At 47.7% G+C, this 18951-nt stretch overlaps 1 protein-coding gene and 2 long non-coding RNA genes across 9 annotated transcripts in view; 1 reads left to right on the top strand and 2 right to left on the bottom strand.

Annotated features, from left to right (window-relative positions):
• Positions 1-54: 54 nt before the first annotated feature.
• LOC119878052 lies at positions 55-2919 on the bottom strand. Of its 2 annotated transcripts, XR_005386118.1 has the most exons (4): positions 2784-2919; positions 1169-1294; positions 556-661; positions 55-114 (listed from the first exon to the last, which is right to left on the bottom strand). It is a non-coding gene; the product is annotated as an uncharacterized LOC119878052 (long non-coding RNA). The 2 variants fall into 2 exon arrangements; XR_005386119.1 differs by lacking the exon at positions 556-661 and having other exon boundaries at positions 56-114.
• Positions 2920-3000: 81 nt separating this feature from the next.
• On the top strand, positions 3001-4898 carry LOC102156056. Its single transcript, XR_005386120.1, has 3 exons — positions 3001-3480; positions 3570-3767; positions 4601-4898. It is a non-coding gene; the product is annotated as an uncharacterized LOC102156056 (long non-coding RNA).
• A 2718-nt stretch (positions 4899-7616) lies between these two features.
• Positions 7617-18951, bottom strand: part of PRPS2 (phosphoribosyl pyrophosphate synthetase 2) — a 45338-nt gene continuing 34003 nt past the window's right edge. For 4 of the 6 annotated variants that reach the window (XM_038586823.1, XM_038586826.1, XM_038586828.1 and 1 more), the window contains one exon: positions 15690-18281. In XM_038586823.1, the coding sequence (XP_038442751.1) occupies positions 18189-18281 (93 nt within the window). In that variant the 3' untranslated portion in view covers positions 15690-18188. Of the gene's footprint in view, positions 8422-11736; positions 11802-15689; positions 18282-18951 lie in introns of those variants that run through there. The other 2 variants (XM_038586824.1, XM_038586825.1) reach the window with 2 other exon arrangements.

Genomic DNA, 18951 nt, shown 5'->3' with positions numbered 1-18951 from the left:
TCCCGGGGTCCTGGGATCGAGTCCCACATCGGGCTCCCTGCAGGGAGCCTGCTTCTCCCTCTGCCTGTGTCCCTGCCTCTCTCTGTGTGTCTCTCATGAATGGATAAATAAAATCTTTTAAAAAAAGAGAGAGAGAGAGAACAGAGCAGAAAAGAGGTCAAGATGAACCTGAGATGGACCCAATAGCATCAAGTAAGAGAAAGAGAAAATACTGAATTTTACATCTCAGAGATCTTAAAGGACTGTAGCTTCAAAACATGCTAGAATGTGGCTTGAAAATGTGCTGTTGAAAACAGCCATTAATAGTATTTACTTCCTCTAAGTTATATAAACTAGAGATACACTCCAGAAAACCATTTCTAATATTATTAAACATCAGACTCTATCTTCTAAGAACTGGTGTTCGAGACTATCAAGATTTTTCTTTAGATTAACGGAAAAAAAATTTTTTTTTGCATATGATTTGGGTTCGCTCTCCTCCCCTCTCCTCCCCTGAGAGCGGCTCAAACATCTACTTGGTTAAATTATCCAAATTTGTCCCAGTGTTGAAAATACCTTTTTGGGTGGCATGGAGTGATTCTATGTCTGGAGTCTTCTGAGATGAAGAGATGGTCTTCAGGAAGCATGGGGTCACAGAGACTCCAGGCTACCAGCCCTAGAGCTTCCCAGTGTGAACACAAGGTTGGGGGTTTAGGGGAGGAGCATGAGTGTTAAAGCCACCCCAGACAGGAGGTTTGCAGAAGCCCCAGGTTCCTCTTACTTCTACCACTGTAACTGGGGCAATGTTTTGCCTAAAGCCAAACAGCTCAGTAAATTGACCTTCCTTCTTGTTGTATGGGTGACTTTCTCAACCTCAGCCCTATGGACCTTTTGGGGGACATAATTTTTTGTTGCATTGTAAGATATTGAGCAGCATCCCTGACCTCTACCCACTAGACGCCAGTAGCACTGCCCTTCCAGTTGTGACAACCACAGATGTCCCCAGACATTGCAAAATATCCCCTGAGGGCCTGAAGCGCTCCAGATTGAGAACCACCATTCTATAGATATCTGAGAGGTTTAAATTTACCTTGCTCTGTTGTCCACCCCACACCCACACCCCACCGCCTCCCCGAAAGGGCCCCTTGGGTTTGTAAGCAGTAGCAGAGCTTCCAGCTAGCTGACTCACTTCAGTAAAAAAAAAAGGGGGGGGCGGTCAGCTGCACTTGTAGTCTGGTGTCATATAAAGCCTTGCTTCTCGAAGTGGGGTCTTCATGAGAACTGTTCCTTCTTCTTAACTGATGATTGGGTCCTTCTGTAGAGAGAGTCAAAATATCAGTAGGCATGTTTAAAGGTCTATAGGCCACCTCGTCCACCTGGAAAGAATGTGAAGAAGGCAGGTTGGCGTGGGGAGGTGAGCTGATAACAATCAGGGTTAATATGCTGAAAAGTCGCTGGTGCCCCAGATTGGCCCCTGGATACAATAAAAATCAAGATCTTTCCAGGGATGTTGTTACAAGCCAGACACTGTTTTAACTGCTTTATATGTACTATCTCAGCAAATGCTAAACAGAAGCAAAGTAAACATATTATTTTTTTTATAAGTACTGGAATTAATGCACAGACCATATAAGTGATGCTTACAATGGGCGGTAAACATCAATACTTCTTTTTTTTTTTAAAGATTTTATTTATTTATTCATGAGAGACACAGAGAGAGAGAGAGACAGAGACAGAGAGACAGAGAGGGAGAGAGGCAGAGACACAGGCAGAGGGAGAAGCAGGCTCCATGCAGGGAGCCCGATGTGGGACTCGATCCCGGGTCTCCAGGATCAGGCCCTGGGCTGAAGACAGCGCTAAACCACTGAGCCCCCCAGGCTGCCCCTATCAAATAGCTTCTTATCAGACCAATTTGCTCTGGAAACAATATGTACACATTGGTCATTTTCTCACATATAAACAATGACCGATCCAGAGGGGCATTCGGAGGAGAGATCCCATTGAAAACAGTAACAAAAATAGGAACTAGTGGGGTAGCAAACTAGCACAGAGCATTTAGGAACTCAGGGGGCAGGAGGAAGGCAGGAGGCTCTAATGCTCCGCCTTGAGGGCTGCGGGCCCTCTCACCTGCCCCCAGGTCCATTCTGCTCCATGTCCCAGGAGGCTGAGCTGTATGAACTTCACCAACTGGTTGGTGCCAAAGGCTGCTGGTTAGGTTTGGCCAATGGGGGTAGGGGTCAGGGTATTTAACCCCCTGGCTCCCTCCCTTTGCAAGGCTGTGGGTTGGCGGCAACCCTCTATGGACGCTCTTGTCAGGTGATGCCCTCCTGGACACCACTCTTCTCAAATTCCACTGATTGCTCCTTCCCTATGCCATTGTAGGCCTGGGGTTGCAAAGTGCTGCCCTGAAGTGCTGCACTATCCCGATTTCCCCAAATCCTGTCCAAACTGTCTCTAAAGGCACTTTGCTAAATTCATTGATTTCTTTCTTTGAGCGTGCCACCTGTTGCCTGCCAGGACCCTGGCGTCCGTGAAGAAGATGTAAGTAAGTGAAGAGAAATAAGTTGTCATTAAGGCTAGAGTCCACAATATGGTAAAAAATGGAAATGTTGCTTACATTGATTTATAAATGCTGTGCAACCCCAACCAAACACCAGTAGGATTTCATGAGTAACTTGCCAGATTGACTCCAAACTGGGAGGCATGTTGGAAATCACTTGGGCATTTTTGTTTATCACAAAGATTAGGGTGATCTCCTAAAAGAAGGATGACATCTAAGAGAATAAACAATAACCCCATAATACCATCTCATGTTGATTCGGTATTCAAATTTCCCTGATTTGTCCCCAAGGTCATCTCCTTGCGAAGATTGAGTAAATCTTTGTTAGAGACACGAGGCATTGGATCTGACTGGGCTAAGAGCAGGTGTGAGACCAGCCAGGGAACTTCTAAATGGAAGAGTAACAAAGGGAGGGTTCCCCTTCCAGATCTATAAACGCATCATAATGCTGCATTGCCAACGGCATGGTACCAGCACGTCGATGAAAGAGAGGAAATGTCAGAATTAAGCAAAGGCACATACGAGACATTAGTTTAAAGACACATCAGTGGCAAAATAAACCATTAAAATAATGTTGGGCAGCTGGTTTAAAGTTTAGAGAATATTAAGCTACAGTCCTCCTTTGTTTCTTACGTCGAAATTAATTTCAGATGGTTCAAAATTCAAATCTAAGACCTAGAACATTGAAAGTCCTAGAAGAAAAAAAAATAAAAGTCCTAGAAGAAACCACAGAGAAATAGTTCTACGATCTTAAGATAAGAAAGTCGTCCTACGTTCTATGTACGAAGACGACAACGAACAAACAAAAACCCAACAGCAACAACTTCAGAGCCTCAAGGAAACACTGAAATATTTGACTACATGAAAATAAATCTACTCCCCCATCTGTCAGGGAGGGATGAGACTTTGTGATCAGCAAAGACACATCCAGTTTTCATATGGTAAGATCCTGAGAAATGATGATACCCTGTATGTAGCATATTGATTACGCTTTCTTGTATTGTTATTACCTATGATTTGTATCTCCTAGCCCCCGAATGATAATACAGGCCCCAAGAGTTAGGAATGCGTTGTCCCCAGCATCCTGTGCATAGCGGGTGCTGAAGAAATCAGGCTCTACGATGATGAAGATGAAAGTAATCATGAAAACAAGAACAATGTGATCAGTTAGGTCAATTTTGAAAGAAAGATGGTTACAGATTCATCCATCGAAGTGACTAGTCATCTGGTGAGTTTCACTAGCTGCTTAAATTAACCAGTTCGGTCAAATGCCACTTGTCTAGTAGTCGAGTGTAAAGAAAGCCTGCTTTTTAAAAATTATTATTACTCAAAAGATCCTAAGTCCTCCTTAAATCAATGTGGTAAATACAGTAGCAGAGCAGTTATTGATTTTCTAATAATGGATATTGTATCATTCTACTTTAACTTCAATTATATCAATAGCCTGGTTGTTTAAATAAAATCTTCCTTTTTCTGCCCAACATAATCTTGAAAACTTTCAGCTCTATGGAGGGACAACAGGTGTTCAAGAAAAATCATATTGTTTATGAAAACAGTTGAGTTGCAGTGAGCCACTCTTATCAGTTCTGGGAAATGGTGCGAACCCACTAGAAATCCAAGTTCCCAGATGAACCCACTAGAAATCCAAGTTCCCAGATTCTAAAGGCCAGGCTTAAAAGCGGGCCTTTCTGAGGAGAGAAGCCTATAGCCTGCTGTGTGGTCTCTTCCGTACAATATCTACATACAGCCACGTGCAGGTGGATACAGAGTACAAGATCGTCCACTGCCCTTATGCACCAGCCACCCGATTCCACCCCCTTCTCCACAAGAAGCCTTTGTCTGTGGTTTATCCTTACTTGTCTTTCCAAAGTTTCTTTCCATCTGCAGACCACTGGCCTTGGGGAGTGGAGGACCAGAACTTTTCCCAGGCCACAGAAGACAGGGAGTCTGTTGGACGTGGCCTGGGCTTTCTGATTAGCCTACCTACTTTTTTTTAGCAACATATTTTTCCTTTTTTAGGTCACACAAACGATTTCACTAACCTCCTTTGTGTATCCACAGACCTTGCCCTCCTTTGCAGAAAGCATAGAGTCCTCCCGCACATCACCAGACTGAAACAGGACGCCCCTCCCTCCTCCCCGAGCACTGAGATAACGTTTGTAGCTGGCACCATCGAGTCTGTAGGACGTCAAGAAATGTTGCAGGCCACGGCACTCCCTTTGCTGATTAACTACCCTAAACCCCTTTCAAAGCCCCCTGGGCCAGGCGGAAACCTCAGAGTGGGCCTTTGAACAAGAGTCCGCCTTCTCCCCGGGCTGCCGGCCTCCCAAATAAAGCTCCTATTCCTTGCCAATCACAACTCGTCTCTTGAGTGATGGCCTTCCGGAAGGAAGACCAGCTGAACTTGGGTTGGGTAACAGCACACTTTGTTGGCAAATCCTTTATCCTTCTCTTGCTTCTTCCATTCGGAGTTCTATACTGTCTGCCCCTGAGGATGTATAAGGAGCATCCTCCTCCTTTTCCTACAGCTGGAAAATCTCTCATTTCTGGACATTCCACAAGTTATCTAACTGTCTCCCTATCGACGGACAGGTGGCATGTTTCTGATTTGAGTCCCTGTCCTACCATTTGACTCTGACATGGACGTCAAAGTAGTTCCATAGAAACTTAGCATCATCCACACTCTCCTAGAGCTGATGGGAACCTAAGTTAAGGCCCTTAAACAAATTGCTCCAGTCCCCCTACTGCTGTGTTCCCAGCCCGGAGAAGCATGACGTCTTACATTTCTCTGCCAGGGTTGCTTGATTTCGGTGAGTGTGTGAGTGAGAGGGAGGTGTTGATCCCATTCCCCCCCCCCCCCCCCCAGTTTCTGCTGGTCCCACTGGCAGATGCTGGAAGTCAGGGTCTGCTTGTAGAAAGGAGAGAGGACTTTAATGGTGAGCATCATGGTATTTTTATAACAAGTCTGAACTTCTAATCCATTCAGTCAGATACAATCATGACCGTTTCCAAATAATATTCTTTGTTGGAAATGTGCAGATCCCGTGAGCCAGCCCTGCGTGAGTGAGACGTGGAGTAGAACACAGCGTGCGTCGCTCCGTTGTATTCCCTATAACTGTAGCACTGGAAGGCCCCGGGATCATCCTTGACCTTGCCTTTTGTTCCTCGCCTCCATCCCCATAAACCCTCTGCTTAGTCCCATAAGTTTCATTTCACCTTGAAATGAAAGTGTTCTGAAGATGTTCTTGACAGGATATGCAAATTCGTATAACAGAATCCTTCCTTCACCCAGGGCTGGTTCCACCCAAGTATTCGCGTTCACCAGATGACTCCAAAAGGTCAGATGCTTTGAAAAAAAAAAAAAGGCCCCAGATGCAAATAATGGAGTAGATGATGTGGTTCAAAAGAAAAAAGGCTATTTCTGGACGTAGTGGTCTCCAAGCAGGTCTACCTGCTTGTCTTGGAAAACCCGAAGCGGGTTCGCCAAGTGGGCACTACCGGTAGTCTGTCTCGCCGTCTGGTTTCTGTAGCCCCAAGAGGGGGTTCATGAGTAGTGAGGTACAGTGGGAGGGTGCTCGCTGGGGATTTGAGGGACAGGGCCGTGTCACAAGCAACAGGAACTCGCATCCGCACATTCCTTCAGCCGGTTGGTGATTCCGTTGAGTTGGAAGCACCATCATTCACAACACTTGCGATGTTGCTGTGAAGGTGTTTTGTGGATGTGATTAACCTTTACACAATCTGTTGGCTTGAAGCAAAGGAGATGGCCCTGGGTAGCGTGGGTGGGCCTCATCAAATTAGTTGAAGGCCTTAAAAGCAAAAACAAATTTCCCACAGGACAAGGAGTTCTGCCCTAGGACTGTCACGTAGAAATCCTGTCTGACTCTCCAGCCTGTGGCCTGCCCTACAGAATTCAGATTTGAAAAGATAACCAGGGTTTCATTGACCTTTTTACTGTTCTTTACCTGACCGATGATATTGGGGAGACAATGGCGCTAAATAAAGCTACTTCTCTTGGTTCTAGCTTCCCTCCTAAAGAAACTACTTATTAAAGGAGAGTCTCATATTAATAAAACCATTGGAAATTACTTAGATATCAAGGAGTGTGTGTTGAACCCCTTATTATAAATGATTAAGAACTATTTTTAAAAATATTTCTTGGTAACAACTATATTTTCACCAATGAAATAATACAAGAGCATTATCTTAGATTTTGTGTTCCTAGAAAACCGAGATTGTATTTTTCTCTTCATAAGTTCAAAGCATGAAAGGGACGTCTGTGTGGCTCACTCGGTTAAGCGTCTGACTTCAGCTCAGGTCACGGTCTCAGGCTCTGGGATTAGGCCAGAGCCTGCTCCCTGCTCAGCGGGCAGTCTGCTTCTCCCTCTCCCTCTGCACGCCCCCCATCCCGCCTGTGCTCTCCCCCTCTCTCTCAAATAAATAAAGTCTTTAAAACATTAAAAAAAAAACAAATCAAATCAAAGCATTAGAAACAACTCAAATGCCCCAAGCAATTAAGTATCTGGCAATGATAGCTGTTGGGTAAGTGAACACAGATATCAAAAATTTCTATTCTAGGGGCGCCTGGGTGGCTCAGTCCGTTGAGGGTCTGCCTTCCACTCTGGTCATGATCCTGGGGTCCTGGGATCGAGTCCCCTCCCTGTCTAGCTCCCTGCTCAGTGGGGAGCCTGCTTCTCCCTCTCCCTCTGCCCCTCCCCCTGCTTGTGGTCTCTCGCTCTCTCAAATAAATAAAATCTTTTAAAAAAAGAAAAAAGAAAGAAACTTCTATTCTAGGGACACTTGAATCTTCAGATAAATTGAAAACCATTATTCCCTCCAAATGTCCACAAAGCAGGCCTAACTTTTGAGTTGAATACGAGAGTTACAGTCATGCACCATGAAACGTGACGGCAACTTACCCGAGTCAGAAGCACGTTTATTATTATTATTATTATTATTTTTTTTTTTTAGAAGCACGTTTATTAAAGCAGGAAAGGATCTTCCCCTATACGACACACACGGATCACCACCTCGACAAGGCCCAGGCAACAAATTCATCATTTTTGAAACTGAGACATAATTGACATATAACATTTTATTAGTTTTACGTGTACGACGTGATGATTTGATACTTGTATATATTGAGAAATGATCACAAGAAGTCTAGTTCACCTCTATCATCACACACAGTTACAATTTTTTTAAAATCCATTTCATTTAACCAATATTTTTCGAAGCTCCTCTGAGGTGGTTCTGATACGCAACCAAGTTTGTCCACTACTCGACTAGAAAACGTGGCCTTACAGGGTAGTTTTCAAACTTTGGTGCGCTGAACCCCATGCCTGCCCCTCCTCCCCATGCAAGCCACACCGCCTATACCCAGAGTTTCTGATATAATACAGCTGGCAGGGGAAGGGGGAAAGCAGAGAATTTACATTTTTCCCAAGTTCCCTGGTGATACAGATGTGGCTCGTCCAGGACCCCACTTTGAGAACCACTGTCCTACAAAATAATCATGATCTGAAAACCATCCATGACCCAGTGCCATTGTTTTGAATCTCCCCGTGTTGGTAGGACCCTGAAAATGGACCAGGCAATGGCAGGGAGTGCAATTAAGAATTTCTGGAAGAAAGAAGGTGAACAACCAAATCTGTGGAGGAAGAATTCCAGGTTGATGGAAGTCAGCACAGCGTATTTTGTGCTTTTCCTCACGGCCCTGAGGCCTAATGATAAAGTGCGCCATCGTGATACAGCAGTTGGTCATCAGAGGTGACCTGGGTTCCAGCCAACATCTCCGGTCGAAGCAGCAAGAGGTCCTGTTTCTTCTAAGGCACCGGTGTGGCTTCACTGAGCCAATAAATTCCATCTCTTTGAGCCTTAACCTGTAAAATGAGAGGGGACTCCCTCAGTCTCGAATGTTCCATCTCACTCCCAAATCCAATTAATTCCGTGACATTTGTCAAGAAGTGATGGACTCTGGTTTGAACACGGGAGACTTTGGCCCTTTTAGCGCATGGCAGTTCCATGGCCTTTGGCATCACCATTAGCCTTCATGCGGGCCTCTCACGGCTGGGTGAAGAATTACTGAAGGGCCACCAAACCCGCCACCTGCACCGTGCACCAAAAACTCTGCCCTCCGGAGGTCACTTGAGGTGAGACCAAAATTCAGTCACCTCTTGGAGGGTTGCTCTGCTTTAATCCGTTTTTCTTTCTTTCTTAAAAGATTTTATTTATTCCTGAGAGACACAGAGAGAGAGAGAGGGGCAGAGACACAGGCAGAGGGAGAAGCAGGCTCCATGCAGGGAGCCCGATGCAGGACTCGATCCCAGGACCCCGGGATCACGCCCTGAGATGAAGGCAGATGCTCAATCTAGCCTGAGCCCCCCAGGCGTCCCTTAATCAGATTCTTGATTAAAACAAAAACAAAAACAAAACACACTTCATGACCCATTCTAAGGCTGGAACCATTCCTGGAGGACACTGAGGAAACCAATAAGTTAGTGACTTGCTCAAATCTCACCCACCTCCTGCCAGAAGCAGGGATCAGTGTTTGCAGCCCTGCACCAAAAGGAGAATGTGATTTTTTTCGGTATTAATTTCAAGTCCTGCCAAAACAGTGCCGCTTAAATTTTTTAAGTGATTGATGATCGCCATTGCCTTATTCACTTTGCTCCAGGCTGCTTTTCTACTTGAAATTGGTCCAGAAGCCAGGATGGATCTTCTCTGGAATTCTGACCTGAGTGAATGTCAGGAGAGAGGATCAAGGAAGAAGGTCTTGGTTAGAATCCATCGGTGGTTCTCAACCAGGGGCGATTTTGCCCCCAGGGCACATGTGGCAGTGTCTGGAGACGGGTTTTTGGTTGTTACAAACGTGTGTGGGTGGCTGGGGGGGGGAGCATTGCTACCTGCGTCTCCTAGGTAGAGGCCAAGGAGGCTGCTGAACATCCTATAGTTCACAGGGCGGCCCCCACCACAGAGGGTGACCCAGCCCCAAATATCCAGCTAAGGTTGAGAAACTCTGACATAAATTCTCCTGGGGGAGCAAAGAAAAATGGCCCGAGGGACAAAAAGGAGGGAGCAGTGGGCATCTGTCCCCAGGGAGAGGCAGCTGAGCTCAGGGAAAGGCTGGTCCTTGCTAGGACCCCCATCCTCCCCCTGCTTTCCCTCCTCACCTCCCGCCTCCCCTGCCCCTCCCCGAAAGGCCTCCATCAGGGACCCTGAGACGTTCCTTGGGGAACAAATTGGCTCTGAGGAAAATCCGTGATAAGCAGGAGAAGCCAGCGGATGTAGGAAAACAAGCTTAACAGCAGAAGCACACCAGAAATGGCTAGCAAAGCCGAGACGTCTCTTAAAGCAGGTTTTTACCCTGGAGGGGGCATGGTCGTACTTTTTATTTTATTTATTTATTTTTATTTTATTTATTTATTCATGAGAGACACAGAGAGAGGCAGAGACACAGGCAGAGGGAGAAGCAGGCTCCATGTGGGGAGCCCGATACGGGACTCGATCCCGGGTCCCCAGGATCACACCCTGGGCCAAAGGCAGGCGCCAAACCACTGAGCCACCCAGGTAGATGATCCTTCTAATTAAATGTTTTTTTCGAATATAAAAGAATACTGACCTCCTTCCAGTTGTGTCTGTCAAAAGGATTGCTTCAAAGGCATCTCTTCTGCTACTTAATTGTATAAACTTTTTTTTTTTAAGATTTTATTTATTTATTCACGAGAGACACACAGAGAGAGGCAGAGGGAGAAGCAGGCTCCCCTCCGGGAACCCGATGTTGGGACTCGATCCCAGGACTCTGGGGTCACGCCCTGGGCCGAAGGCAGATGCTCAACCGCTGAGCCACCCAGGGATCCCGATCGCACTTTTTAAAGAGATGCACTTTGGTTGTGTTTCCGTGTCGTGCCGAGTGTGGCTGCCTGGGTAGGCTCACGATAGAAACCCTTCGGGTTCCGGATTTTTTTTTTTTTTACAGGACCCAAAGAGCAGCAACACGCCAAGGAACGCGCACAAAACCAGAGCAGGTCGTAGCACAAAACGGGGAGGGGGAGAAGGCATTGCGATCACCGCCGAGGGTTTGCCCCGGCAGATGGCATTCCCAGCTCTTTCCTAACCCCCCCCACCACGACTACCCGGGCCCCAAATAGATGATCGTGTCCACAAAGGGGGGGGGGCGGGCACCGTCCCTCGTGTGTGGTCTATGTCACACAGCTGTGTACAAAGCAGTCCATGTCAACTGTCTCGGCTGGACACATGGGAGCCTTCGCCATGTGTTTTATTTCTCGCCTACCTACTCAGAGCCCCCCCATCCTAAATGACAGTCCCCTGGCAGGTGCTTAGTAAAGGATGATCGGTGAGTGAAAGAAAGGAGACCCACTCCTTCACTTGATCCCATGGAAGAAAGCATCCAGCCAAAGCCTTCACAAGAATCACAAGACATGGGAGCAAGTGGCATTTATTAGGTCGATTACAGCGCCCAAGTTGTGTGCGCGGAACGAAACCTCTTCAGATCACCGGGGTGGAACCATGTTCATGGCCACACCAAGGCCAACTGGGAAGGAATCCGTGACTCATCAAAAACTAGTCTTCTTGGGCCTCCTGGGTGGCTCAGTGGTTGAGCACCTGCCTTCAGCCCAGGGCGTGATCCTGGAGTCCCGGGATCGAGTCCCACGTTGGGCTCCCCGCATGGAGCCTGCTTCTCCCTCTGCCTGTGTCTCTGCCTCTCTCTGTGTCTCTCATGAATAAATAAAATCTTTTAAAAAAAGCCAAAACGAAAACAAAACAAAACAAAACAAAACAAAAAACAACCCCTAGTCTTCTTGTGCCAACTGGCCTTTCTCCGCACACTCTCTGATTCATGGGACATCTGTGAATTTTGTCTCCGCCAAGTGTTGCTCTTTGAAGGCTCTGAATGCAGTTAGTGTGGGAATGAACGCACCATTGCTGAAGACACGGGTCTGTCCCTTTTTCAATACCAGGACACTGCTCAGTAGCCCCAGTCCTAAACAGACGATATTCTGGGGCTCAAAGAAATTTAGGGTTGGTTCCTTGGTCCCTCAGATGAGTACATGTCAGCGGCACTTCCTGGAGGAGGTCATTCTACAGCACACACACATCAAGATGTGTCCCCAAGGAATCACTGTGATGATGCTAAAGAGTGACACAAATTCAGGCGGAGTCCTTCATTTTTTTTTTTTTTTTCTGTGATTCGTAGTCTTGGCTTCAATGTCAGAAGATACTGGATTTAATGCTCCCTTGTCTAGAGAAAATCAGAGAATTAGACATCCTCAGACACGGATGGCCAAGTGCTCACGGATCCATGACCCACCCCCCCAAGTGCAGAGGCCAATGTCCATCAGTGAACGTTCGGGACACACTGCCTTCTGCTTGGACTGTGCCGTGGTGTCTCTAAAGACCACTTACAGCATTGAGGGCCGCTGTGCCGAATGACTGACAGCCCAGGTCTCAAATGCATTTTCTTTGTTTTTTTTTTTTTTTAAGATTTCATTTGTTTATTTGACAGAGAGAGAGCACAAGCAGGGGGTGGAGGCAGAGGAAGAGAAGGAAGCAGGCTCTCCACTTAGCAGGAAGCTGGACACGGGGCTTGATCCCAGGACCCTGAGACCATGACCTGAGCTGAAGGCAGACGCTTCACTGACTGGGCCCTGCCAGGCACCCCTCAAATGCATTTTCTAAAAGTGTGTCCCAAAATAAAAATAAATAAATAAATAAATAAATAAATAAATAAATAAATAAATATTTATTTTCTTTATGATCTTTCTAATTAAATGTTACAAGTGTGTCCCTTTTCCCTCCTTTATTTGTGACTACAGCTCTTCAGCTTCTACAGTTAATTGACAACGTATTCAGTAAGAACTGTGACGTCACAGGTCACTGGCACCCAGTTGGGCTTGTCATATGGCCGGGCACAAAATCAGAGCCACACTCATGGGAGTCCTTAGGGCCGGTGCTGGGGATCCGGAACCAGCTACCGTAGAGGACAGAACGAGGGTGACCACGCATCCTGGTTTGCTCAGGCCTGGGGGGCTTCCTGGGAATCAGGGCTTCCAGCAAAGAAATGGCGAGCGGTGCAGCCAGCAAAACTAGTGCTGCACCTGAGGGGCAAGTAACCAGCTTGTCTCTTTGGGGCCACCTTTGGTTACTAGATGTTCCAACTACGTCTGGAACAGAGAGCCTAGGCTAATTAAAAACTGCTGGGGAGGGATCCCTGGGTGGTTTGGAGCCTGTCTTCAGCCCAGGGCCTGATCCTGGGGTCCTGGGATCAAGTCCCGCATCGGGCTTCCTGCATGGAGCCTGCTTCTCCCTCTGCCTGTCTATCTGTTTCTCGAATAAATAAATAAAATCTTAAAAAAAAAAACTGCTGGGACTTCAGCAATCATCTACCCTCTGATTTTTGCAGATACTCAGACTCACAGGGGTGTAGCCCTTTTCCCAAGGTCACACAGCTTGCTAGTGGTATATCCGGAACCAGACTCCAGATTGCCACACTCCCGATTTAGGACACTGTCCACTGCATGCCATCTGTCGCTTTCCCAGTCTCTTTTTATCGCTCTTTTGAAATGCAAATTTAAAAACATGTAAAATGACTGCTGCTGGTTTTCCTTTTGACCACGGAACTCTGCCATTAGGACAGTGTAAACCGGTGGGGGATGAGGATGGTGGCCGCGAGGCCAGGCAGGGAGAAGCCCAAGGCCGAGGCCACCACGTCCCCAGATGACCACCCTATTCACGCTCCCTCAGGAACCCGCGGGGAGGTGCGCACCCACAGCCGGAAAGTGCACGTGGGCCAGCAGCACGTGTTCGGGGGCGGGGTGGGCCGGCACCCTGTGTGTGGGCTGCCGAGGCTGGAGCCCGCCAGGTCACCGGATCGAGGCTCGGCCCGATCGCGCGGCGTGGGCGGCGGGAGCCAACAGGTCAGAGCACGGGCGACCGCGTTGCGGGGCAGGGCGGCTGGGCTTCGGCCTCTCCTCGGGCTCAGCGCTGCACCGAGCTCCGGGCCCCAGACGGGTGGCGGGCACCCGGTGGCCTCCTGTCCCCGGGCCGAGCCACCGAAGACGGGGACAAAGACAGGGCCCGCTGGTGGCAGAGCGGCTGCCAAAGACGGGGAGCCCCCGGTGGGCGTGTGGACCCCAGGCGGCGGGTCACCGACGCCCGCCTCGTAACGGAGGTGGACAGTGACACCGCCCAGGCGGGGACCCGAGCGGCCCGGCCCGTCGCGCCCGCAGGCCAAGCGGCAGGACTCCGCGGCCCGGCCACCGGCTCGCGGTCCCCGGACAGCGCTGGGGGGACAGAGCCCTACGCGGAGGGGCGGCTGACGGCGGCGACGGCAAGGTGCGGCGGGGGCATGGGCCGTGCGGCCACCACCTGGCCTGCAGCCCCAGGGAGGGCCCTGCTCCCCCCCTGCAGGGCTCTGAGGGCCTGGCCTGCCACCACAGGACGGTCTTATTCGGGGTGCATTTACGCCCCTAAGTCCTCAGCTGGGGAAGCCCCCAGGGCGGAGCGCCCTTACCCTTTACACCGGCGCCGCCTTTGCTGGTCTTTGTGCGGGAAGGAGAATCGAACCGGGTCTTTGGGAACGGCCCCGATCCACCCCGGGGCGCGTGTGCCCTTCTTCCCCGGCAGCTCTATGCCACTGCAAGGATTCTCTACATGCAGCCACTTGTCACCACCGACCGCCGTCGTTGACAGTCACATGTCAGGACGACACGCTTGTGAGGAGACCACACATGCACGAGCCTTGACATCTGCAAAATGCATGAAAATCCTGCGGCTTCGCATCTACTTAGCTTCTTTCAAAGGAAGATTTAAGACGCCTGCCCTTAAGGCGGAAAGTACTGTGCAAAACGTCTAGGGATCTCATGCAGTCCCCGTCACACCCCAGTACAAGCCCTGTTAGGCCATTTCCCATCTATGGAAACTGAGGCACGAGACGTGAAGCAACGCTCCCAAAGAGCTTTGGCTGTTGCCTTGACGTACTAAGTGGTAAAATCTCTGGGCATCACGCGCTTCGCTGTCGGAGAAGACAGAGCTGAAACCACAGTGAAGCAACTCTGGAAAGCAAGGGCAGGGAGAAGGTGGAGGGGCGGGACCCTGGGCTGCAGGAAAATGAATCAGTAAGGTGAAGATCTGCAGCGAAAAGGAGGCATTCTGGAGACTTCTCCATGCAATAGAGGTCAACGCTCTGGTGACGTGCTTCAGCCCTTACCTTCCAGCCTCCTCGGCCAACCTCAAACATATCGTGTACCAAATGCCCTATGCTGTCCTGCTTCAGTCCCTGCTGGAATAGAGCCACGCGATTCTGGAAGATTCCTCCAGGAATGATCATCTATAATGGCAGTCCCTTCACAAAGCCCTTTCTGATCTCCCCAGCCTGATCGATCCCCTGAACCCCCGAGAATTCCTGTTTTCCCTTTGACACTTGGCCTGTCAGCTGGCAGGATCTGCCCATATGAAAGGAAACCCTTCCGGAAGACATGTGACAGCATTTTTAGGTCTAAGAGTTTTTGGATTCCAGGTCTCCATCATTTTTCTTCCTTCTAGTACATTCCATCATGTTGGGTCTTAAACCGTGACATTCTCTGGAAGACTGTTTTAATTCTTTATATTTTGCTGGAACTTTTGAGGCAAAATGCTGCCACTCTCAGCACTACCCACACTATAAAGCTGAGCTTTGGCGGGAGAACAGAATTATAAATTTCCTTTGTCCCCCAAGAGTAATTTAAAGCTTCACTGAATAGATAGTTGCTTCAAGGGAGCAGGAAACTCTTGGTGCTTCTGAAATCAGAGCAGATGGAAAAACTCGATGGGGCCTACGTTTGGTCTGCTCCAATCTGGGGACACCAACCATTACTACTATAATGTGTAAGCATACCGTGTGATCTCCAATGTTACAGGCAACGTCTAGAATGTTCAACTTGCGTCATCTTATGTGGCACGGCTGTTACACTTTGGGACGAGGAGACTGCTGGTCACTCCCCAAAGAAATACCTTCAAAACAGACAAGAGCTGACTTCCATTAACTTCCAGCTTTTCTGTAATTGTATCTGCCAGGCTATAATCCTCAAGTACCAAACACGTTCGGGTCCCCCCGTCAAAACACAGCACTCCGTAATGATGACACAAACTATGATAGAAAGAAGTAGCATGATTTTATTGAAATGTTTTAGTACAGTGGTGGATGATCTTAAAATCGTGTGTTCTAAACCAATACAAGCACTGCAAATGATACATTCCTGAATCTAAGGGACATCTAAACAAAGGCAAGTTCTAGTATGAATTATCTGCAGGTTGATTAATATCATTTAAGTTGGAGGACGAGCAGCTTTGGTATGCATGTACTTCTCTGGCTCCCCTTTTCGGCTAGATATCCATGAGTCCAGCTCCATTCGGCAGAGTTGGACAGAACCGATACACTGGGTGGTTTCCCTGAATGCTTGCACACCAGCGGCAAGGGATACACAAGTTCTGCGATCGGGCCGCTCCTGAGGCCACCCCCATCATCTTTCTGGAGCTGAAACCATCAAATGGTTGAGGTCTACATCGCCCCCGTGTATGGCCAAGTCTAGTCGAATTAGTGAATATAGCAGAACTACTTGAAAACAAAAAGTGAGGCCAAAAGAGAGAAAAAGTCAGTTAATTCGATGACAATGCAGATTTTTATCTGAGGATTATTTTAAAACTAGCTCTGTATCTTAGACTCAATCTGAAGGCGAAATGATCACGTTTAAATCACCTCTCGTCAGTCATGTCAACATGTCTATGCTTATATGCCAAGGCCGTCTACCTGCGTGTGTCTGTAACTACATTTTCATCTGTCTTTGCATAGAAATTCCAAGAAACAGATATCACTCATTTATCAAAACTAAAAATTACATACATCTAAGGAGGCTCTTTACATTATCAAGTCAACTCTTCCTAGGTAGAGCCAATAGGTATCGCATAGCTGACTCTACCAGGCTAGAATGCCATTGTTTTTTTCAAAAACCATTTTAAGGTACAGCAAAATGCCGGTCTCTGCAATGACCAACACGATACTTGCTAAACTTCAACCTCTGCTGGACTGAAGTTTGAAATCTTAAAAATTGCTGTTCAAGTGACTTAAAGATTTGGTTTTGCCACCTGCAAAACTTAGATCAGGCAATTTCCTCTCTTCAAGTTTTAAGATTCAGCAGAAGGGAGGGATTGTTATTATTCCCAGCCTTTGTCTACGCAGGCAAATTCTCTTCTTTCCGGGCTGAAGAATTTAGTTGGTTGTGCACCAGTGCGCATCTACCAACACTCATGGGGAGTCAAAGCTCGCCTTAGGGATGCACCCCACTGAGGAAGATGCTGTCAAGCGCCATCTGTGGATAAAGCAATCTTTGCCTCCATGATCACTCTTGGGCCACCACTTGAACCTTATCTCAATGAAGCAATTAATGCTTACTTATTTGTACTTTCTTTGTAGGCCTTTCTTACCCACGTTTTCATGTAACAGTTTTAGTTAAAACAATCAGTTGTCTAGGAGACCTGCTACTTCTGATTACAAAAGGCAAAAGACTATTAAATCAAAACGAAGGAGGTGATGTTTAAATATGCATTTGGTGGTACTCACAAAAATTCGCCTTTTTATGATGTCAGGAACAAATAACGAACAGACACTAGTAAGCCTGAGGGAACTTAGGGGAGTCTTGGTTTTGGTGGAGACCCACAACGTGAGATTATTGGAAAGAAGGCGAAGTAAAAGCTAGAGCTAAAAAGAGGCCATAAAAAAGATGGTAGGACGGAGTTGCTGCTTGCAGAGCCGCTTGCAGAGCCGTCCGCCTCGGATGGCCAGAGCGCAGCTTGAGTGGCACCAGCGAGCCTGTAGGGTCTATCTTGACACTTTCTCAATCAGATCCATTGCTGAACATAATTTTGGAATTTCAGAACGCGACATTTCAGGTAAGTGGCAGTTATAATGCGTTTCTCAGCAGTGGTAACAACAACCAAAGAAATGCTGAATTGCTTGTGATAATGTCTAATGTTTATCAGAAAGTAAATGTGTCAGCAGCCCTCTGAAGCTACCTAAAATTTGGTCGAATTGAGCACGATAACAAAGGTTTATTTGAAACCTGGTTACTAAAAAAGCAAAAAAACAAACAAACAAAAAAAACCCAACCGAATTCAGGGTATTATAAATTTTCTAAGGTGCACTTGGAAGGAAAAGGCTAATTCTGTATACAGGGTTTGACCCAAATGTCCATAGGCATTATCAGTATTTACACAGAAGGCTTTAATCTGAAGTCACCTTTGGCGACCTCGAAGTAGACAAGACTATGACCTTCCGCAGTGGAATTACATACTTGAAAGTTGTGGCCTCGGAGTACTGGTAAAACAAAAGAAAGGTCACCTGTCAGAATGAGCCAGGATGACCTTAAGGACAGTTCATGTAAAAAGATCAGATAACCACCACCCTCCCCCTACCCCTCCCAAACCAGAAGTAAATGGTCTTGAGCTTGAGAGGGGGGAAACAATGGATCTTGCAGGGTACAAAGATCGGACGCTTTTGCATTATCCTAGAGTTGCTGAGTCCTAAAACTAAAGTCAGGCAAACGCACACAAGGCAGCGGCCCGAGCAGGCCTGCTCCACACCTCACGTCCGGGCCTATAGCGGGACGTGGCTGAACAGGTAGGACACGGATTCACCGTTGTGCGTTCTTCGGATCGCCTCTGCCAAGATCATCGAGATATCAATGACCTAAAGGCCAACAGAAAAGGGGAGAGGACAGTGGGACACCTCAGTCGGAGTCCACGAAAAACTTAGAAGCCAGAGAGCCCAGGAACGACTTCTCCAGCACAAAGACGCGCGATCACCAACCCCCCCCAACCTGCGCCCGTTTCTACCTTCCAATTACAATCACAAGTGGGTCCCTGGAGGCGAGACCTTCAATCAAAGGCTTTTCGGGGTCACTGGTACTCAGAGATAGCCTTTCCTTGGGTTGTCTGTTTGATTTTACTCAATCATCACATGGAAGGTTTTCTTCTTAGTTTCCAAAAACGCAGTGACTGCGTCACTTAAGAGCACAGCTGGGGACACCTGGGTAGCTGTCTGCCTGCTTTTAGCCCAGGGCGTGATCCCCAAGTCCTGGGATTGAGTCCCGCATCGGGCTCCCCGCAGGCAGCCCGCTTCTCCCTCTGCCTGTGTCTCTCATGAATAAATAAATAAAATCTTAAAAAAAAAAAAAAGAGAGCACAGCTGTGATCACCTCACTCAGGGTTCAGTGAGTAGCTTTTGGGTAAAAATAATTTACCAACGGTAAATATCTTCAGCTCTGCGGGGCCAGACTCGACTCAAGTCATCGTAGCGTGACGACAGCTACAGACGATACGTCAATGAATATGTGTGGCTGCATTCCACCAAAACTTTT

This window comes from Canis lupus, chromosome X (genome assembly GCF_011100685.1).
Source record: "Canis lupus familiaris isolate Mischka breed German Shepherd chromosome X, alternate assembly UU_Cfam_GSD_1.0, whole genome shotgun sequence".
In the NCBI taxonomy this organism is placed as follows: domain Eukaryota; kingdom Metazoa; phylum Chordata; class Mammalia; order Carnivora; family Canidae; genus Canis; species Canis lupus.
This window is presented reverse-complemented; position numbering and strand designations above follow the sequence as displayed.